Here is a 17,156-nt window from a genome sequence, read left to right as displayed (position 1 = left end):
ATGTCCCGGTGTCCCCAGGCCCCTTCAGGCTTCGAGCTGCAGCAGGTCAGGGGGTGTGGGACAGACGGGACCACCGGGACCACCAGGACACCAGGACACCAGGACACCAGGTACCAGCAAGCCCAGGAGCTGCTCAGCTCCTCTCCAGCCCTGCCTGGCCCCACTGCCGTGGGTGCGTGGCCGAGCCACCCCGGCACCCACCCCACCGACCCCACAGGGCCACGTGCGGGCTGCCACCGGCTGCTGGAGGAGAGGGAAGGGACCCCACAGAGGGACCCCTCATCCCCGCCACAGCGCTGAGCCCATGGGTGCTGCTCCTGACCCAGCAGCATCCTCCTGTGTCGCCCTTGAGCCGTGCGGCTGAGTCTTCCCAAAGGAGGCACGGTGCCGGGGTGGTCCCTCTGCATCCCCCCCGGACCTGGGGACACCTGCCGGGGGGCTGCCTTCCCCCTCCTGTCCCCCTGTGCTGGTGATGGGTGGCCAGAATCCACGGCAGGAACGTCTGTCCCCATCATGTCCCCATCGTGTCCCCTCGGATGGGGAGATGGGGACCAGTCCCGGCAGGGTGGAAGGGGCCCAGCACCGCCGCCTGCCCACCGAGAGCCCCCTGCACACCCTGGCTAAGGTCTGCCCGTCCCCCCCCCTCAAGGACGCATCTCCCCCCTCCCCCAGCATCCTGCAAATCCTCAAGGGTTTCCCCCCAGAAGCATTTCTGCACGCCCCAGGACTTCACAGCAGCACAATCCTCTTCTAGAAGGGGTCCCCCCTCTGACAAACCCCCCGGCACCCTGCAAACCTGCCACGATTTCAGACCAGGGGTGTTTTTACAAAGCCCCCTGGAGGTTTTGGGGGGGACAAGGGTACAAATGGGACCATCCTCTCCACCCCGCGCAGGGACACAGGACGAGCAGCCGGGTACAGGAGATAACTTTATTGAATCCAATGGAGTTAGACAGACGACCGAGAAGAGACATGCCGGGTGGTGCGGGCAGCGTGGGCAGCAGGAGCTGACTTGGTGCAGGGCTGGATTTGTTTTCTGTCCTTCGTGATATCCTCAAGCCTTTTCCTGGCTTCCTTTTAGACTTGAAAATTTCTTGTAAGTAAAAACGAGGCGTGGTGGAAAGAGTCCAGATGGTGTTTGTTCCCTCTGATTGTTCCCGCAGCTATGTACAACGGAGGGTTGGGTTCCAACATCAGGTATAAAATGGAGCGAGTTTACAAACTTCGAAGAGGCAAGGAAAAAAGCAAAGACAGACAGGCGAGAGCAGTAGAAATCCGGACCAAAATCTTAAAGAGAAATTTAAAAAGTGCTATAAAACCCCTCGGCAGGAATACCATGCAGTTAAGAAACACAAAACCCAGTCAATTACACAGATCATCTAAAACAGGAATTTGTCCATTTTCATCTTTTATTTAATTAAAAAAAGGTTGTCGTTTTGTTGTTTTTTTTTTTTTCTCTCTTTTTTTTTTCTTTTTTTTTGATAGAAAAAAGCTAAAATTGTAAGGTTCAGGCCACCGGGCAGCAGCAGCTCGAGGTGGGGCAGGAGGGGGAGGCGCTGGCAGCCGCCAGCCCCAGCCCCTCGGGAGGGCTCCTGGCGCTCCGAGGGGCCGCGGGTACCTTGGGGTGACGGGCACCCCGGGCACCCTGAGGGACAACAGGCACCTTTGGGGGTGACAGGCACCCTTGGGGCTCCGGGGGATGCCTCAGTGCAATCGTCAGCCCCGTTGGGCCAGGCACCGGCAGCCCTAAGGGACACTCAGTCCCCGGTGCCCCCGATGGCTGCCACGCTTGGGGCCGGGGGGTGCGCGGTGTGAGCCAGGAGGAGCCCTCGGGGTCTGTCCCCCGCCTCTGGGGAGCCCCAGAGAGAGCCCCCCCAACACATCCCATCCTCGGGGCATCGCCCATCCCATCACTGAACCGGGCTGACGCAGGGCTTGGGATTCCTCCTGCTGTACACCCGGGTTTGTCCCTCACCCCAGCGCACGGTGGCTGAGGTTGTGGGGCAGTCCCGGGGGGGGAAAGATGGGACAAACGCGTGGGAAAGGGGCTGGGGGCACCCAGGTGTAGGGCCTCAGGTGAGCCGGTGATGGGGACAGTCAGTTTGACGTTTTGGTGGCTCTGTAGGGGTCAGGAAAGCCACCGTGCAAAGCAGGGGGGACGCACCGACCCCTTACACCACGGGGCTCCTCAGGGCACCCAGGAGGGCACCCAAAGGTGCTTCGTGCCCTGCCCTGCCTCGGGCACCAGAGCTCCGAGGAGGGCGAGCGGGGCCGGAGGGGAGCACGGGTCCCCAGCGCTGGCCTCGAGCGACTGCTGAGCCGGGGTCTTGTACAATCAGAAAAAAGAAGTCAGCACAGCACAGTTATCACAGAGTACCAAAAAAAAAAAAAAAAAAAAAGAAAAAGAAAAAACGAAAAACAGAAAGAGGCGCAGGGCCGGGCCCCACCAACTCCCGCAGGGCGTTCGACTACAGATCTATTTACAGCGAGTCCTTAGCCGACGGCGGCAACACAAGAGAAGGCAAAACGAAAAAAAGCCCTAGCGTCCAAGCCAGCGTGGGGAAGGGGACAGCCCTGTGCGGGGCGGGGAGGCTGTGGGACAGACGGAGAAGTGAGCACCAAGGGGCGCGGGCGCCGCGGCCGGGAGGCAACGGGGCGGCGAGGCGAGGCGCGCCGGGAGAGAGAGCACCAAGGGCAGCGGTGGTGGTGGCCGCCGGCGAGGGGCAGGAGGGCCAGGAAGGGCCTGGGAGGAGATGGCCGCCTGGCAGGGTGGCGAGGTGTCCCCAAAAACCACGCGCAAAGAGGGGCCAGGGGCAGGACAAGGTGGATGGAGGAGCCCCGGGGGTGCCTCTCCCCGAAAGGGGTGCGAGGAGAGGGGGCCCAGGGGTTGTGCTCCCCTTGGCCCCATGGGGGGACCGTGGGGATGAGGAGCCCAACGGGGGGCAGAGGCAGCAGCAGCCCTGGAGCATCCTCAGGGATGTGCAAGCACAGGGCGTGAAGCCAGCGGCCCCAACTGGGCTGGGCTCACCCCAGTGCCACCACCCTGTCCCGGCCCGGCTGGCTTTAGGGACACAGTGAGAGGATACCACCCCCGGAGCAGGCGGGACCGTGCCAGCCCCAGCCCTGCGTGCCCCCTTCCCACACGGCACAAGGATTAAGGCAGCGTGACATTGCACCTCGGGGCCAAGAGGACGTGGCCCCAGCTGGGTGTCCCCAGAGCACCGGTGTGGGGTAGGGCCTGGCCCTACTGAGCAGGCGCTGCCAGGCCCGAGGGCACAGGCGGGCACCTGGGGGCCACCAAACCCCAAGAGGGCCTGGGAGGGGATCAAGGGGCACGGGGACAACCCTGGGCACAGCCTGGCACCCTGGGTGCAGGGCAGGGGATGTCCCTTAGCACCCCAGCGGGGTGGGAGACCTCGTCCTGAGGGCCAGACTCTGCCTTGTGCTTTTGGGGAGGGGGGCTGCCAGGCAAGGGGGTGCTCCGGGAGCATCCCGCTGCCAGGTCCCGTCCCGGCCCAGCTGCAAGGCTGCAGGAGGTGGATTGAGGGACTGGAGGTTGTCCAGTGAGCACCAGTTTTGTAACGGAGGTGGTTGGAGTGGTGGAAGCGACGGCTGCAAAAGAAAGGCAAAGGAAGGGGAGCTGCTCGCGGGGAAGCGAGGGGCCACGGGCCGGGAGAGAGAGAGAAAAGCAGACCAAGAACAAAAAAAAAGGGACCAAAGCAAAGTCTGGACTCGGCCAAAGAAAAAGGGAAAGAGGGAGGGGAGGGGGGGAGGGAATAAAATAAAATAACCGAAGCAGGGTTTATTGGGCTGTCCGGGTCGCAGCGGCTGCCATGCAGGTTAAACAGGGAACGTACAAAGGTAGCGGTGGGTCCGTGCTGCCCCTCGCTCAGAGCGGGGCGGGTGCTGCCCCCTGGCAGCAGTCCCTCGGCGCCTGCCCTGGCAGAGGGACAGAGGGACAGAGGGGGACGCGCCCCAGCTCCGGCCCAGGTGGCTCCCGCGGGGTCCCTGCCCCACGCAGGGGCCTTCCTGCGGCTCCGCGGAGCGGGGGCTCGGTCCCAGCGCTCACAGCCCGGCCCCCGAAGCCCGCGAGTTTTGCAGGAGACAGAAAAAAAAAAACAAGAAGAGAAACCAGGATTCTCCTACCCCCCGGCGTGGGGAGGGGGAACGGCACCTCGCGGGGTGAGCCCAGCTTCCCCCACGCTCCGCGAAGGACGCGCGGAGCCCCAGTCCTCTCCGCTCGCTCGCCAGCCCCAGCCCCGCGCTCCAGGCTACCAGAGGAGGAGGAGAGCAGCCCCGGCGGCTGGCGGCGGCTCCCCTGCGCCTGGGCCGGCATGTCCGTGCCTCACAGAGTCGACTGCAGGTCGGGATCCACCATGGTCTCGCGGTCCGGGGACTCGATGTAGTTGGCGGCTTCCTGGAGCTTCAGCAGCATGGCCATCTGCGGGGAGAGGCGCGTGGCACCCAGCCCGATGGGGACAGGGGGGTCTTGGCAAGGAGCACCCAGCCCTCCTGGCCCTCCCAAACCAGCCACACCCCAAGAAATTCGCCCAGGGATGTCACAAATCCTTCCCCAGCACCAGGATTTGGACTCGGAGGATGCTGAAAGCTCCCCGTGCCAAAGCACTGGGGCCTGTGCCCCGGCACTGCACTGTGAGCCCCCTTAGTGTGTGCCCGTGTGGGGCTGGGATGGCTCCTGGAGCACCAGGCCATGCATTCCCCCTGGTGCCACCACCCAGGACCCACTGCTCCTCCCAGGAGCACAGAACAGAACTCAGAAGTTGGGTTTTTTACACCAAAAAGGCCCCGGGAAAGCAATGCACAGCCCCGTCCTGTTCTCCTCCACCCCGGCCCCTTCCCGGCCGTACCAGGGGGTCCGCGTCCAGGGAGCTGGGCGTCGTGTCCTTGGCGCTGCGCTCCTCGGGAGGGGACACGGTGCTGTGGGGCCCGATGGTGGGCGGGGGCAGGTGGTACAGCTTGGACTGGTCCTGCTGCGCTGACGGCCAGGGCAGGGTGTCCCGCACCCACTCCACGGGGTCCTCCCAGGCCGCCTTCTGCCCGTGGACCTGCGGGCAGGGAGCATCAGCCATGGCCTCAGCACGCACCAAAACTGGCAGCAATCAGGGGAGGGGGCAACAGGAGCATCACCTGCACCCCAAATCCACCCCTGCACCTCCCCTCTCCCCACCCTGTTGTCTGCTGGGACAGCACGTCCCCAAGTGCCACCGGTCCCAGGCCGAGCCCTGCTTTGTGTCCCCACGTGCCAGGTGGCCTTGGGTACCTTGAGCCCATCTTTCGCTCCCTCCTGCAGGTAGGGGATGATGGAGTTATTCCACAGGTCGATGAACCAAGTCCGGAAATCCTCGATCCCGATGGGGCAGGACAGGAAGAAGCAGGGACCTGCAGAGGGAGGCAGAGAGCGAAGATGGGAAGCGGGTGGCCCCCGACCCCGTGCCAGCCCAAAAACCCAGCCCCAAAAGTGTGGGAGGCAATGCTACAAGGACAAAGTGTGGCTCCTTTGGGACATTTTTGTCCCCATCCCATGGGGGCTCCCATGGCTCCCAGCAGCACGAGGCACGAGAGGGAACCCAGGGCCGTACCGATGAGGAAGTCGGAGGTGCTGTGTTTCTCCAGGAAGGTGTGCAAGTGGTACCAGAGCTTGGGCACCCAGTCCAGCACGCGCAGCAGCTCCTCCTTGTTGGCGTTGACGTCCGTGTCCGACTCCAGCAGCTTCCGCCGCAGGTAGCGCACCAGGAAGCCGTTGGCCGGCTCCACGTTGTTGGAGAAGGTCAGCATCCTGCGGGGAGAGCCGAGTGCTCAGGGCTGGGTCTTCTCCACAAGAAACCCAACACCCAGGCACCCTCCCCAGGGTCCCCGCACCTTTAGAGGACCTCCTAGCACCCCTAACGCTGCCTGCGCCCAGGGCTGGGGACTTCAGACCCTTGTGGGGTGGCAGGGACAGGCCTGGGGCTCGGTCCTCACCAGGGTCCCCAGTCCCAGCACGTGTCCCTAGGACTGCCCGGGGGCAAAAGTGATGCCCCCTGCCCTCCCCAGCCCCACAGGGACGCTCGCCGGAGATGATCCATACCTAAAGCTGAGGTGGAGGCCGTGGTTCGGAGTCATCTTCACGGGCTGGTTGGTGGTCCCGATGATGTAGGGGCTGAGGGAAAGATGGAGAGAGACAGGAACCATGAGAAAAAGCACCCTGCAGCGCTCTCACCCGCAGCAGAGCCGGAGGAAACCCACAGGGCCGTGCAGCCCTACCCTCCAGGAGCCCGGGGAACGCGCTGAGAGCAGCGGGGAGCGTGTGCGTGCCCCGGAGGGGGACACCACGGGGCTCTCACCATTTGTGGTACTTGCAGGTGAGCGCGCCGTTGACGAGCTCGCTGATGGAGCCCGCCTCGCTGAGGTCGTCCAGGAGGATCACCAGCGGCACGTCCGCCGTGCCCGTCTCACGGTCGATCTGGTTGGCCAGGTTGGAGAGGTACAGCTGCAGGTCCTGCAACCAACGGAGCTGGGCGTCACGCGTGGGACCACGGCGTCAGCGCCGGCGCCAGCGGGGAGGGTCTCAGCCGCCGCGCGCCCTCACCTTGCAGGACTGCTGGTGCATGTTGAAGGTGCTGACGATGCCCTCGGTGACGTCCCGGCCCGAGCGCTCCACCAGGTACTCGGCCAGGCGGTTGGTCAGGTAGGTCTTGCCCGTGCCGCTGGGTCCCGAGAGGATGAGCCGCCGGTGCTTCAGCAGGAGGCTGATGTAATGCTGCATCATGGGCTTGGGGATGAGCGTCTCGAACACCAGGCTGTCCACGCACTTCTCCTTCAGGCCTGCGGGCAGGGAAGGGCTGAGGGTGCCGCCTGTGCTCCGTGCCACCGTGGGGTAGAGGGAGGACAGGGCAGCAAGGGAGCCCACCGACCTTTGAGCGTCACCACGATGCTGGTCATGCCCCGGCGGCACAGCGGCAGCTCTGGTGGCTCCGTGTCCAGGACCCGCTTGATGTGGCTGATGCTGTAGCCGTAGACGGACTCGGTGCTGAGCCCCAGCGTGGAGGCAGGATCCATCTTGGTGATGTAATCCTGCGGGGACAAGGACAGGGCCGTCAGGAGGCAAACAGCACTCAGCAGCTGCATGAGCTCCTGGCAAGGACCAAGCCAGGGAGCGTCAGAAAGAGTGAGAAAGACGTCAAGAGAGATGCCGGGATGCTCCTACCTTGAAGACCTGGCAGACGGCCTCATCCAGCATCTTCCAGTCCACCTTCCCGCTCACCTTGGTCCAGCCCAGGAAGAACTCCTGTTGCTTGAGGTCCTAGGAGCCAAGGCAGAGGTGTGCAGAGTGGGAGCGCTGCACCCAGCCCCGGAGACGCGTCCCCTGCCCCTCATCCAGGACCGTGGCGCTGGGCCACGTCGGGCTCCCCACGCTTACCCCCTTGATGATGTGCTGGGGCGGCATGCGCACCACGATCCTCAGCGTCAGCTCGTCCTTCTGGGTGCCAGCACTGACGGCGTCCATGGGGGACACATCTGGGGACAGAGCAGAGTCAGGCCGTGCCAGCAGGGCGAGCAGAGCCACGGGGCCTGACCGTGCCCAGCCTGAGCTGATCGGGACACAGGCAGCACAGCAGGTCCCTGTGCACAGCCAACTCCCAGTGCTCTCCCAGCATGCTCCCACTGCCTATACTGGGCACCCCCACGCACATCCATGTCCCTTCTGTCACCCGGCAGCTCCGTCACCCCTACCTGTGTCCGCCAGGCTGGGGCTGAAGGCATGGCCGAGGGCGAGGCCCAGCGAGCGCCGCGGCGAAGAGGAGGCCGAAGTGCTCGTGACGTGGCCGGGGAGGGATCCCGGCACCGCCGAGGGCCCTGGAGCCACTTTGAGCCGGTCGTTCTCGGCCTTCAGGAGATCCACCTCCAGCTGGGGGAGAACCGAACCGCGTGGCGGCCCAGGGTGAGCAGCTGGATGCCAGCAGCATCGCAGCACCAGCCCGGGGCTGCAGCACAGCTCCGGGGACGCGAGGACCGCAAGCCCCGAGGTGCGGCTGCCCTCACCTGCATGTTGTGCATGGTCTCCCGCAGCTGCTCCAGCTGATGGGCCGAGTTGAGGGCCTCCAGGCGGATGTCCGTCAGCTTCATCTCCTTCTCCCACAGCTCCGAGCGCAGCTCCGACACCTCCTTCTTCTCCGGCTCGCCCTCGCTGTGGGCCTGGAAGAGCCTGTGATGGGGAAGGAGAGCGCGGCGTGCTCAGGGCTGGGGCAAGGCACCCCAAAACCCCGTGCCCAACCTTCCCTGCCCCACGTACTCAGCCGTGTCGATGCCCACGGAGGAGGACGTGGAGGACTTGATGGAGGGCGAGGCAGTCTCCGTGGAGCCGTGCTGCAGCTTGGGGGAGGACGGGGCAGACGAGTCCGGCGTGGCGATCTCCTCGATGTCCGAGTAGGACGAGGCCGACTTGGGCCCCTTCTTGATGCTGAAGGCTTTGTTGAAGGAGCTTCGCAGCTACAGGAGACCAAAAACGCTCGTTATGGACAGCCAGACAGCGCAGCCTCACAAACCCAGGCCCCACAGATGGTTTGAGCCGGGAAAAGCAGCACCAGAACCATCGCTGAGGCACCCGAGGCTCCCCACCACCACCCCAGGAGGCACCGCTGTGACCCCGCACCAACTGGCCCCGCTAAGCAGGACCCGTGTCCTGGCCAGGCTCCCCCCAGACCTACCCCCAAATTAGCACCCACACAGGGGCACCAGGGGACTGCACCAGCGCCCTGCTCCATCGGGAAGGGGCAACTCCATCCTCGCAGTCACCCCACCGCAGCCAACCCAGCGAGCAGGAATTTGGGGACAGAGCTGGGGACGCACCCCAAGCCTCTCTCCTCTCCGTGCTTCTGGAGGGGTAGGGGGTCAAACAGCCTGCTGGAAGGGTGCGGGGGCTCGGCAGGCGTCCCGGCCGGGCATGCAGCATGCACACAGCGCACAGCACACACACAGCAGCGGGCGGGCGAGTGCGAGGCCGGGGGGAGCTGATGGACACTGATGGAGCTCACGGCACGTCCCCTGGGGCGCCCGGGTCTGCTCCAAGGGTTGGCAGGGGGAAAAAAGGATGGAGAACAGGCAGGATCTGGCCCATCTCCCACAGGCACTGCTGGGCAGGCTGGGCTGGGGCATCCCCCAAAGTGAAAATACTGCATTTCAGGAAAAAAATAAAAATAAAAATAGAAAAAGAACAAGCTGAGCATCTGGCTCTGCTGACAGCAGGAGAGCAGGGGAGCGTTGGGACCCGGATGGATCCCAAAGGGGACAGTGCTTGCCCTAGGCAAGAATGGGGGAAAATCCGTCCATGGATCCAAGGACTGGTCCCTGTCTGAGCCCTCCCTGCTGCCCAGGTGGCTCAGCCCCTCCACGTGGGTGCGTGTTTTGACCCTAACACCAAAAGGAAGCAGCCGAGGCGTGCGTGGCACAGGGCCCCGGGGTGGCCGTGCTAGGGATCAGTGCCAGTGGGATGGATGGGATGGTTTGGGGCACGAGCGCCGTCCCGTGAAATGGAGCAAGCGCCCTGGGTAGGCACGGCACGGGGTGGAGAGGACGGCGTGGGACTTACCTCGTACACCTGGAAAAAAAGGGTTGAGGTCAGCATAGGGGGAAGAGAAACAGAACAAAGCAAGACTTAATCACACGTCCAGCTCGGGGCTGCCTGGCCGGGTGTTTGCAGAGCCCCAGGCTCTCACCCCGTGCTGCCAGAGCCTGCGGGGGCTGAAGGGAGGCAGGGGGGAGACACCACAAGGGAGCAGGCGTGCGGGACAAGGGCTGGAGAACTCCCAGGGGAGCTGGGGAATTCCTGGCCCCAGGCAGCACGAGACAGAAATATCCAGGGTGGCTGCACGCTCCTCGGCAGCGCTGTCCCCAGGGGACAGAGGGAACCAAGATGGACCGAGCGGGGCTGGCTCACGGGGCTGAGCCCGGCCAGACCCTGCCAGCGGCTCCCCACGCCCCCTCCTCCTGCCAGCAGCCTGCCCAACCCACCCAGCTCTTCTTCTTCTTCTTCTTGGCGTCTGCGTCCTTGCTGCTGCCGATGCTGGAGTGGCTGGTGATGCTGTTGAGGCTGGAGATGCTGTCGGAGGAGTTCTGCCGCTTGATGCGCAGCTCTGGGGCCGGCGAGAGAAGCCAGGGAGTGGGGAGAGACCGGGAACGGAGCGGTCAAACCGTGCCCGTCCCAGTGCCACAGCCCCCCCCGAGCTCCCCCCAGCCCACCCTGCCATCCCTCCCTTCTCCCCTGGGCCCAGCCGAACCCCGCAGGGGTCAGAGCCTCCTGGTAAGGAGGATCCCGGGGGATCCAAGCCAAAAATCAGCAGCCAGAAACACAAACGTGGCAAAGAGCCCAGCCCCTAGGCACCAGCACCGAGACCTGCCGTGCCGACAGCCCTGGCTGCATGCAACTCAGGTTTTGGATGCTCGGGGGTCTCAGGCAGGAAAGGGGCTGCTGCCCAGAACCCCAAACACCTCGCAAGAGCCAGGGATGCCCCAGGGCCCTGTGTCAGCCCCGGGCAGGAGGAGCCCAGCTGGATTCAGGCAGGGCTGCCAACCCCACAGCGGGGACTGATGAGTTCCCTGCTCCCCGGGGTGCAGCTGCGGCCCCGTGCCCTACCTTTGGGCGCAACTTCGGTGCCGTTCAGAGCGCCTTGGATCACGGCTTGGGCCTCCGAGTTCTTCTTCTTCAGGAAGTCGATGGTCTCCCGCAGGTCCAGCAGCTCCGTGTCCTGCAGGAGCAGAGCCAGGAGCCCTGCAGCGCGTCCCCACGGCGCGGGGGACGCCCCGAGAGCTCCCGGGGGCACCCTCGGGTTCACCCCACGTACCCCCCGGCCCTGTGAGCACTCTCCCAGTGCCTCCCCATGCTGCCCACCTTCTCCTCGGCGGTCTCGGCCAGGTGCCGCAGGCGGGAGGTCATGCTCACCAGGCTCTGCTCGAAAGCTGCCACCAGGTTGGCCTGGGAGAGACGGGGACGTGGGTGAGGACCCGCGGCCCCGAGGCGCTCGGCACGGGATGGGGAGCTCGGAGAGGGGATTTCTCCTGGGGCAGGGGAGCCAGCGCCAGGGAAAGGGGGAAGCACAAAGCAGGGAGCACCGCAGGCTGGCCTCGGGGTGCTCCCAAGGGAACCCAAATCTCCTGTGGGTGCGGGTGAGCACCGGCCCCACGCGTCCCCCGTGGGTTCCCGCAGGGACTCACGTTAGCAGACAGCTGGGACGTCAGGGTGGCCACCTTCTCCTGCGAGGACTCCAGCTCGCGGCGCAGCTTGCGGATTTGCTGCGGGGAGAGAACAAAGCGGAGGGGTTGGGGGTGAGAGGGGTCGGGGCGCTCGCCTCGGCTGCGGCAGCGAGGTGGGGACCAGGCGGCAGCGCTGGGCACGGGCTCACCTCGGACTGCATCTTCTCCTCAGCCTGGCAGCGCGAGGGCAGAGAGAGACAGACAGAGGCGGGCAGTCAGGAGGGTAGCGAGGCACGGCCAAGGCTCAGCGCGGGGCGGAGGACATGCACAGAGCCCCCCCCCCCCATACGCACAGCTCAGCGCCCCCGATCCCACCCGGGTCCCCCCCTCCCAGCCCGCAGCCATGCAGGAGGCGGCGCAGCCCGGCGGTGGCTCTTACGGAGGAGTAGGTGGAGGAGGCGCTGGAGGCCAGGGACAGCACCGATCCGTGAACTGCAACAGAACAAAAGCCGTCAGGAAGCCGGGAGCTCCTGGGGCCACGGGGGGCTCTGCGGGGCCACGGGGAGGGTGGCTGCAGGGCTCTGCCCGCTCCTCGCCACTTGGCTGGTGGTCTCCGTGTCCTTGTAGGGCTGTTTGGGGAGCACCCTGGGCTCTGTCCAAGCCTCAGCCGCTCTGTTTGGGTCCCCTGTCCCTAGTGCCAAGGACACCAGGCACCGCTGGACACCCACCACGGCTTAAACCTGCCCACCAGCACCTCTGCGGGTCGGGAGCTGCACAAAGGGCCGATGCCAGCGCAAAGGAGGTCGCCAAGCACCGCGCCGGGTGTGCCAGCCCCTCCAGCAGCACCCAAAAAAAAAAAAGGGACGAGGATCCGAGGAGCCCCGCCACCCCCTACCCCGGGGAAGCCCTCTCAGCCTGGGCACACTCTCACCGTCGTCCACAGGGTCGCGGAAAGAGCCCGAGCGGATCATGCCCTTGGGTTTGTCTGCCAGGGAGAGGGTGCTGCCCATCTGGGAGGTGCTGTACAGCTCAAAGGTGGAGTCGTGGGTGGGGATGCTGTTGGAGCGGGTGATCCGCGGGGTGGTGGCGGCGGTGGGGCTCACTGCAAGGAGAAGGAGGGAGGGGGAGAGGCAGGGTCAGAGCGGGGCTCGGGGTGGGGAAGAGGCGCTGGGAGCGGTCCGTGGAAGGCGGGGTGGGGAAAGGAAGCAGGGATCGCGGTCCCAAAGCAGAGGCACGGGAGGAAAGCTAAAAAGCAGGTTTACACAGGGACCTGGAGACCTGCGACATCTTCTGGTGAGCACAGAGCTGAGGAAGAAATCCCTCACCCTGAGGCAAAGCTTGTGCCACCGTGCAGGAGCCCATCACCTCCGGGAGCAAGGGGAAAGCACCCCAACCCCTCTGCCTGAGTCCCCAAACCCTCCAGGAACATGCAGGAGCCAGAAGAACAGGGCAGGGCTTCACTTTGCTCTCTGGGCACCCCCAGGGGAGGGGAGCACTGCGGGCAGAGACCCAGTGGTGGGCTGGATGCCCTGAAGCAGCGGCGATGCGTGCCCCTGGTCCCCCAGCCACATGCCAGCACCTTGCTGGGGCCAAAGGCACCAGATACGGGGGGTGTGGAGGAGAAACCCATCCACCCAGGGGCAGCCAGAGCCCAGCAGAGAGCCCAGGTGCCGGGGGGGGACCCAGGGGACAAGTGGGACAGGGATGGGACAAGCAGGACGGGGCTGGGGAGGGCGGCACTGACCGATGCTGGTGAGCGGGCCCTTCCCCACCAGCGCCATGGGCAGGGCAGGGGGCGAGGGCAGCTCCGTCTGGTCGTCCGACTCGGGGAGCCCGCCGATGGTGTGCGAGTGGCGCCGCTCCTTGGCCTCCTCCTGGGAGTGGAGCTGGTACCTGCAGCGGAGCAGAGCCCAGCACGGTGAGGTGGCGGGGGGGCCGCTGCCAGCCCCACGCCCCAGGTGCCCCCGCACACCCGTCCTCCCTTCCCAGAAACATCCACGAGCCCTTCGGGCCCTTTTTACCTCAGCCCTTTCTTGGGCAGCGTGTTCCTGTCGCGGTTGGAGCTGGAAGAGAAGGGAAGGGAAGGGAAGATCAGCCACCTGCACGGAGGGGAGGTGCCACGCTGCCCCTAGGGGCTGAGCGACGGCATGGGGACAGATTTCCCCCAAATATCAGCCTCCGAGGCAGGCAAAGGCCATGGTAGGATGGCGAGGAGGGTGCCCAGCAGCCCGTCACCCACCCCTCAGCCCGTACCTGTCCAGATGTGCGAGCCGGGGGCTGCTGCTCCAGCCCAGCTCACCCGCCTCCTCCTCCTCCTCCTCCTCCGCGCTGGCAGTGGGGACAGCAGCAGGGCTGGGGGCGGCGGTGCTGCCCCCCGAAAAGGCACTGGGCAGGCTCATGGGCATCTGCAGGGACTCCATGCTGCGGTGCAGGCCTGAGAGCTTGGGGTACATCCTGCCCTCCTTGGGGACGCTGAAGCCGCCCATGAGCTCCAGGCCCTGGGAGAAGCTGGCCGAGTTGATGTTGAGGATGGGGGCAGGACTGGGGCTGAAGCAGGGCGTCAGGTGCCCGCCGGTCGGGTGCAGGTCCTGGAGCTTGGCAGCGTGCGGGGGGTGCAGCTCGCTGGAGGAGGGCAAGTCCAGGCTGTTGGAGTTGACCTTGTCCAAGTTGGCCAGCGAGGGAGGCTTCACGTACGTCTTGGCAGCAGCTCTGGGGGAGGAAAATGGGGGAGGAAAACGGGTGAGGACGGCGGTGAGACCGCGCGCCGGGCACGGCTCGGTGCTGGGCACGGCCACACCGGGCTCCTGCTGCCTTCGGGGCAGGGAGGTTCATACCTGAGAGGCGTGGGGGGCAGCTCAGCCACCTTGGCCGCCGGGGGGAGGTTGGCCTGGGCTTTCGGGGTGCTCTCGGGCGAGCCGATGCTCTTCAGCGTCACGCACTCGGAGTCCAGCGCTACCGCCTTGGCCTTGGCCTTCTCCTTCTCCCGGTCCGTCTGGTTGACGGGGGCCGGGGCGCCGCGGCCGGCACCGATCTTGGACGGCTCCTTGAGCCGAGACACCGAGATGCTGCCCTGCTTGGTGCTGAGCAGGCTGGGATCGATGCTGCTGCTGACGGGCCGGTTGGCACCGCGGCCGCCGGTCACGCTCATGGAGCTGGACTTGGCCGGCCGGGGCAGGCTGCGGTACTGGATGTTGGAGCGAGCCCCCGGGGCCAGAAAACCAGGCTCGGCCGCGTTGGAGACATCCAGGCTCGTTTTCCTCCCGCCGACCGGCTTGACGGGGATGCCGGAGCTCTTCTGGATCTTGCCGAGCGTGGCCGAGCCCCCGGCCTGCATGACGGTGGCGGTGCCGGTGGCAGGAGCCGGCTTCTTGTAGCCGAAGGAGCTGGAGGCCGAGGGGCGCGTGAGGCCCGAGGGGGGCTTCTTGGCGTCACCAATGCGGTCGCGGCCGGCGTCGGAGGAGGAGCGCTGCAGGCCAGTGTTCTTCACAGACAGCTTGCTCTTGTCGGTGGCTTTGGGCTCAGGTTTGCCTGTGGCAGGGAGGGAAGGAGGGGTTAGCAGCCCAGGAGCAGCGGGGAAGGTTTGGGGGACGGGACATTTGGGTGCAGCCTTGGAGATGAGGAAGCGGAGAGGTGATGTAGAGGAAGAGGACGGGACGCGGCGCTGCCCAGAAGCCAGGATCCCCCCACCCAGCCAGCCTCCAGCCCCGCGGGGCGTCCCACAGCCAGCCCACAGCTGATGTGCGTGGGGAAGGCACACAGAGATACCCAGAATCAGCCCCTGCCCAAACCGGCCTCACCTGCCACTTTGAGGGTGCTCTGGGCCGTGTGGGTGATGGGAGAGGTCACTGCCACCGGAGGGGTCTTGCCCTTCTTGAGGGAGCCCGGGGTGCCCAGGCTGACCGGCTTCTTCAGCTCGCCGCCCTTGGAGCCCTCTTCGCAGCTCTCCGAGGGCTCCCGCCGCCACTTGGAGGAGCCGTGCTCCATCTTGAGGCTGCTGCTGTCGTAGTCCAGCTTCTTGGTCGCCTTGTCCTCGGCCTCGCCGTACCAGCTCAGCCCGCTCTCCGCCAGCGAGCGCTTCTCTGAGTCGGTGCGCAGCTGCGGGACGAGAGGAGTCAGGGGGCAAAACCGGCACCCAGCCCAGCCCCAGAGAGTGCCAGGGCACCGGACACCCATGGGTGCTCCCAGCCCCACCGAATCGCGGCCCCGTGGCACGTGCCGTGCCTTGGGCACCCCTCCCCTGCCCGCCCCGCTGCGGGGTGGCAGCGCGGGCACCTACCGCTATGGCCGAGTTCCTGCGCGAGGCCGTGGGGGTGGAGGGCAGGGAGTTGAGCGAGGAGCTGGCGTTGAACTCCTCCGAGCTGAGGTTGTCAGAGGCATCGCTGAGGCCGCTGCTGATGGAGCTGCTTTCATCCCAGCTGCAAGGGCGAAGCCAGCGTGAGGCCCCCTGCCCAGCCGGCCCCTGCCACCGCCGTGTCCCCCTGCCACCCGACTGCACCCCCGGGGCCAAACCTCAGCTCCCGTTCTCCTGGCGGGGAGCCGACGCTTGGCAGCCGTGGCTGGCTCCAGCCCAACCTCGTGCAGGCTCCAAACCCTCACAATTTCCCCGTGCAGGCCCCCACAGAGGTGTTTTACGGACTGCAGGCACCTGTGCAGCGGGGTGACCAGCACCTGCACCGGCACGGCAGGCAGCACCGCGGCCGGCACCGAGCTCCCCGCGCCCAGCCCCACCGAGGGGGTCAGGAGGATTCCTGGAAAGGGCAGGGAGCGGCCGGAACACCAAACTCACCCACCCCACAGCCTCCACCCTTTCTCAGCCAGCTCCCACTCGCTGCTCCGGTGCCCGCGGGGGACATCGGCACCTCCCCAGCGCCCGGGCAGCTGCTCCGTGCCGGGGGCGCAGCGGAGCGTGCACGAGCCCATCTCCGGGGCTGTCAGTCAGCACGGGCAGAGCGCACGAGCACGGCCGCCTTCCAGCAGGATGAGCACGGCCCCTTTCAGGTCAGCGGCTCAGTAGGTCAGGGAGGGCCCCGCAGCCCCATATCGGCTGCCCTGGGCTTTTTGGGGGGGACGGGGAGTGGAGCCGAGGGGACGCAGCCAGCCGCGGTCCCCAGCACCGGCACCGGAGCTGCAGCAGCCGGGGGAGCTGTGCAGCAGCACCCAAGTGACATTTGGGGACAGGATGGGCAGGGATGGCAGCCGCTGAGCACCTCTGCCACCCAGGGTGCAGGGAGGGTGCCCAAATGCTGGGACGGAGCCACGGGGCAGCAGAGGTTGGATGTCCACGGGGGACTGGTGTCCTCAGCGCCCTGCGGCATCGCCTGGGCAGCTCCAGCACAGCACCAGGTGGGGGTCTGGAACCATCGGCGGGCACAAACGGGTGCTCATCCTTTCCTCCTCCCCCCCCCCAGGCTGGGCACTGCCACAGCTCCTCTGCAGGAGGGTCAGGATGAGGCTCCCCACCCCACGCAGCCCCGGGGGCAGAGCTGCTGTCAGCAGCCAGAGGTTTACGGCCGGGCGAGCAGAGCCTGGCCCCAGGGAAGGGGCCCCCCCGTCACATCTCGGGGGAGCCCAGAGCTGCCGGGCACCCCGACAGGGTGTGGGGAGCTCGTGCATCCCCAGCACGAGTCTCTGAAACCCAGGGAACTGGCCAGGGACAGAGGGACGCAGCCCCCTGCATCCCTCCAGCACAAACCCTGCTGCCCAGGAAGGGATTTAATTACAACCACGTGCCCAGGAAGCGCCACGGAGCTGCCCGGCTCCGCAAATCTCCCAGCACCAGCCCCTGCTGTGGGGATTTCTCACCGGGACAGAAATCCCCAGAGCTTGAGGCTAAGCTCCTCTCCTCTCCCACCTCAGCCCCTCGCCACAGGCAGCCCCCAGAGCCAGGCAGAGCTTTGGGGAGCTGCGCCCCGCGGCCACGTGGCTGCGACCAAACGCGGTTGGGTCTTTCCAGCTCGTGCCAGCCC

General features: G+C 66.0%; 1 protein-coding gene across 3 annotated transcripts in view; it reads right to left on the bottom strand.

Moving 5' to 3' along the window:
- Window positions 1-916: 916 nt before the first annotated feature.
- Window positions 917-17,156, bottom strand: part of NAV1 (neuron navigator 1) — a 57,545-nt gene continuing 41,305 nt past the window's right edge. For 2 of the 3 annotated variants that reach the window (XM_084498123.1, XM_084498124.1), the window contains exons 7-32: window positions 15,467-15,605; window positions 14,988-15,285; window positions 14,025-14,718; window positions 13,444-13,899; window positions 13,212-13,253; window positions 12,935-13,083; window positions 12,122-12,292; window positions 11,630-11,682; window positions 11,400-11,423; window positions 11,212-11,289; window positions 10,889-10,972; window positions 10,634-10,745; window positions 10,012-10,133; window positions 8,294-8,490; window positions 8,044-8,206; window positions 7,735-7,909; window positions 7,421-7,518; window positions 7,208-7,303; window positions 6,915-7,074; window positions 6,590-6,825; window positions 6,345-6,514; window positions 6,089-6,160; window positions 5,601-5,797; window positions 5,282-5,400; window positions 4,869-5,066; window positions 917-4,441 (exon numbers count right to left, since the gene is read on the bottom strand). In XM_084498123.1, the coding sequence (XP_084354249.1) occupies window positions 4,346-4,441; window positions 4,869-5,066; window positions 5,282-5,400; window positions 5,601-5,797; window positions 6,089-6,160; window positions 6,345-6,514; window positions 6,590-6,825; window positions 6,915-7,074; window positions 7,208-7,303; window positions 7,421-7,518; window positions 7,735-7,909; window positions 8,044-8,206; window positions 8,294-8,490; window positions 10,012-10,133; window positions 10,634-10,745; window positions 10,889-10,972; window positions 11,212-11,289; window positions 11,400-11,423; window positions 11,630-11,682; window positions 12,122-12,292; window positions 12,935-13,083; window positions 13,212-13,253; window positions 13,444-13,899; window positions 14,025-14,718; window positions 14,988-15,285; window positions 15,467-15,605 (4,399 nt within the window). In that variant the 3' untranslated portion in view covers window positions 917-4,345. The remainder of the gene's footprint in view (window positions 4,442-4,868; window positions 5,067-5,281; window positions 5,401-5,600; window positions 5,798-6,088; window positions 6,161-6,344; window positions 6,515-6,589; window positions 6,826-6,914; window positions 7,075-7,207; window positions 7,304-7,420; window positions 7,519-7,734; window positions 7,910-8,043; window positions 8,207-8,293; window positions 8,491-10,011; window positions 10,134-10,633; window positions 10,746-10,888; window positions 10,973-11,211; window positions 11,290-11,399; window positions 11,424-11,629; window positions 11,683-12,121; window positions 12,293-12,934; window positions 13,084-13,211; window positions 13,254-13,443; window positions 13,900-14,024; window positions 14,719-14,987; window positions 15,286-15,466; window positions 15,606-17,156) is intronic. The other variant, XM_084498125.1, reaches the window with a different exon arrangement.

This window comes from Aythya ferina, assembly GCF_964211825.1.
Source record: "Aythya ferina genome assembly, chromosome: 25".
In the NCBI taxonomy this organism is placed as follows: domain Eukaryota; kingdom Metazoa; phylum Chordata; class Aves; order Anseriformes; family Anatidae; genus Aythya; species Aythya ferina.
The sequence above is the reverse complement of the archived record's forward strand: the minus strand, read 5'-3'. Positions and strand labels throughout refer to the sequence as shown.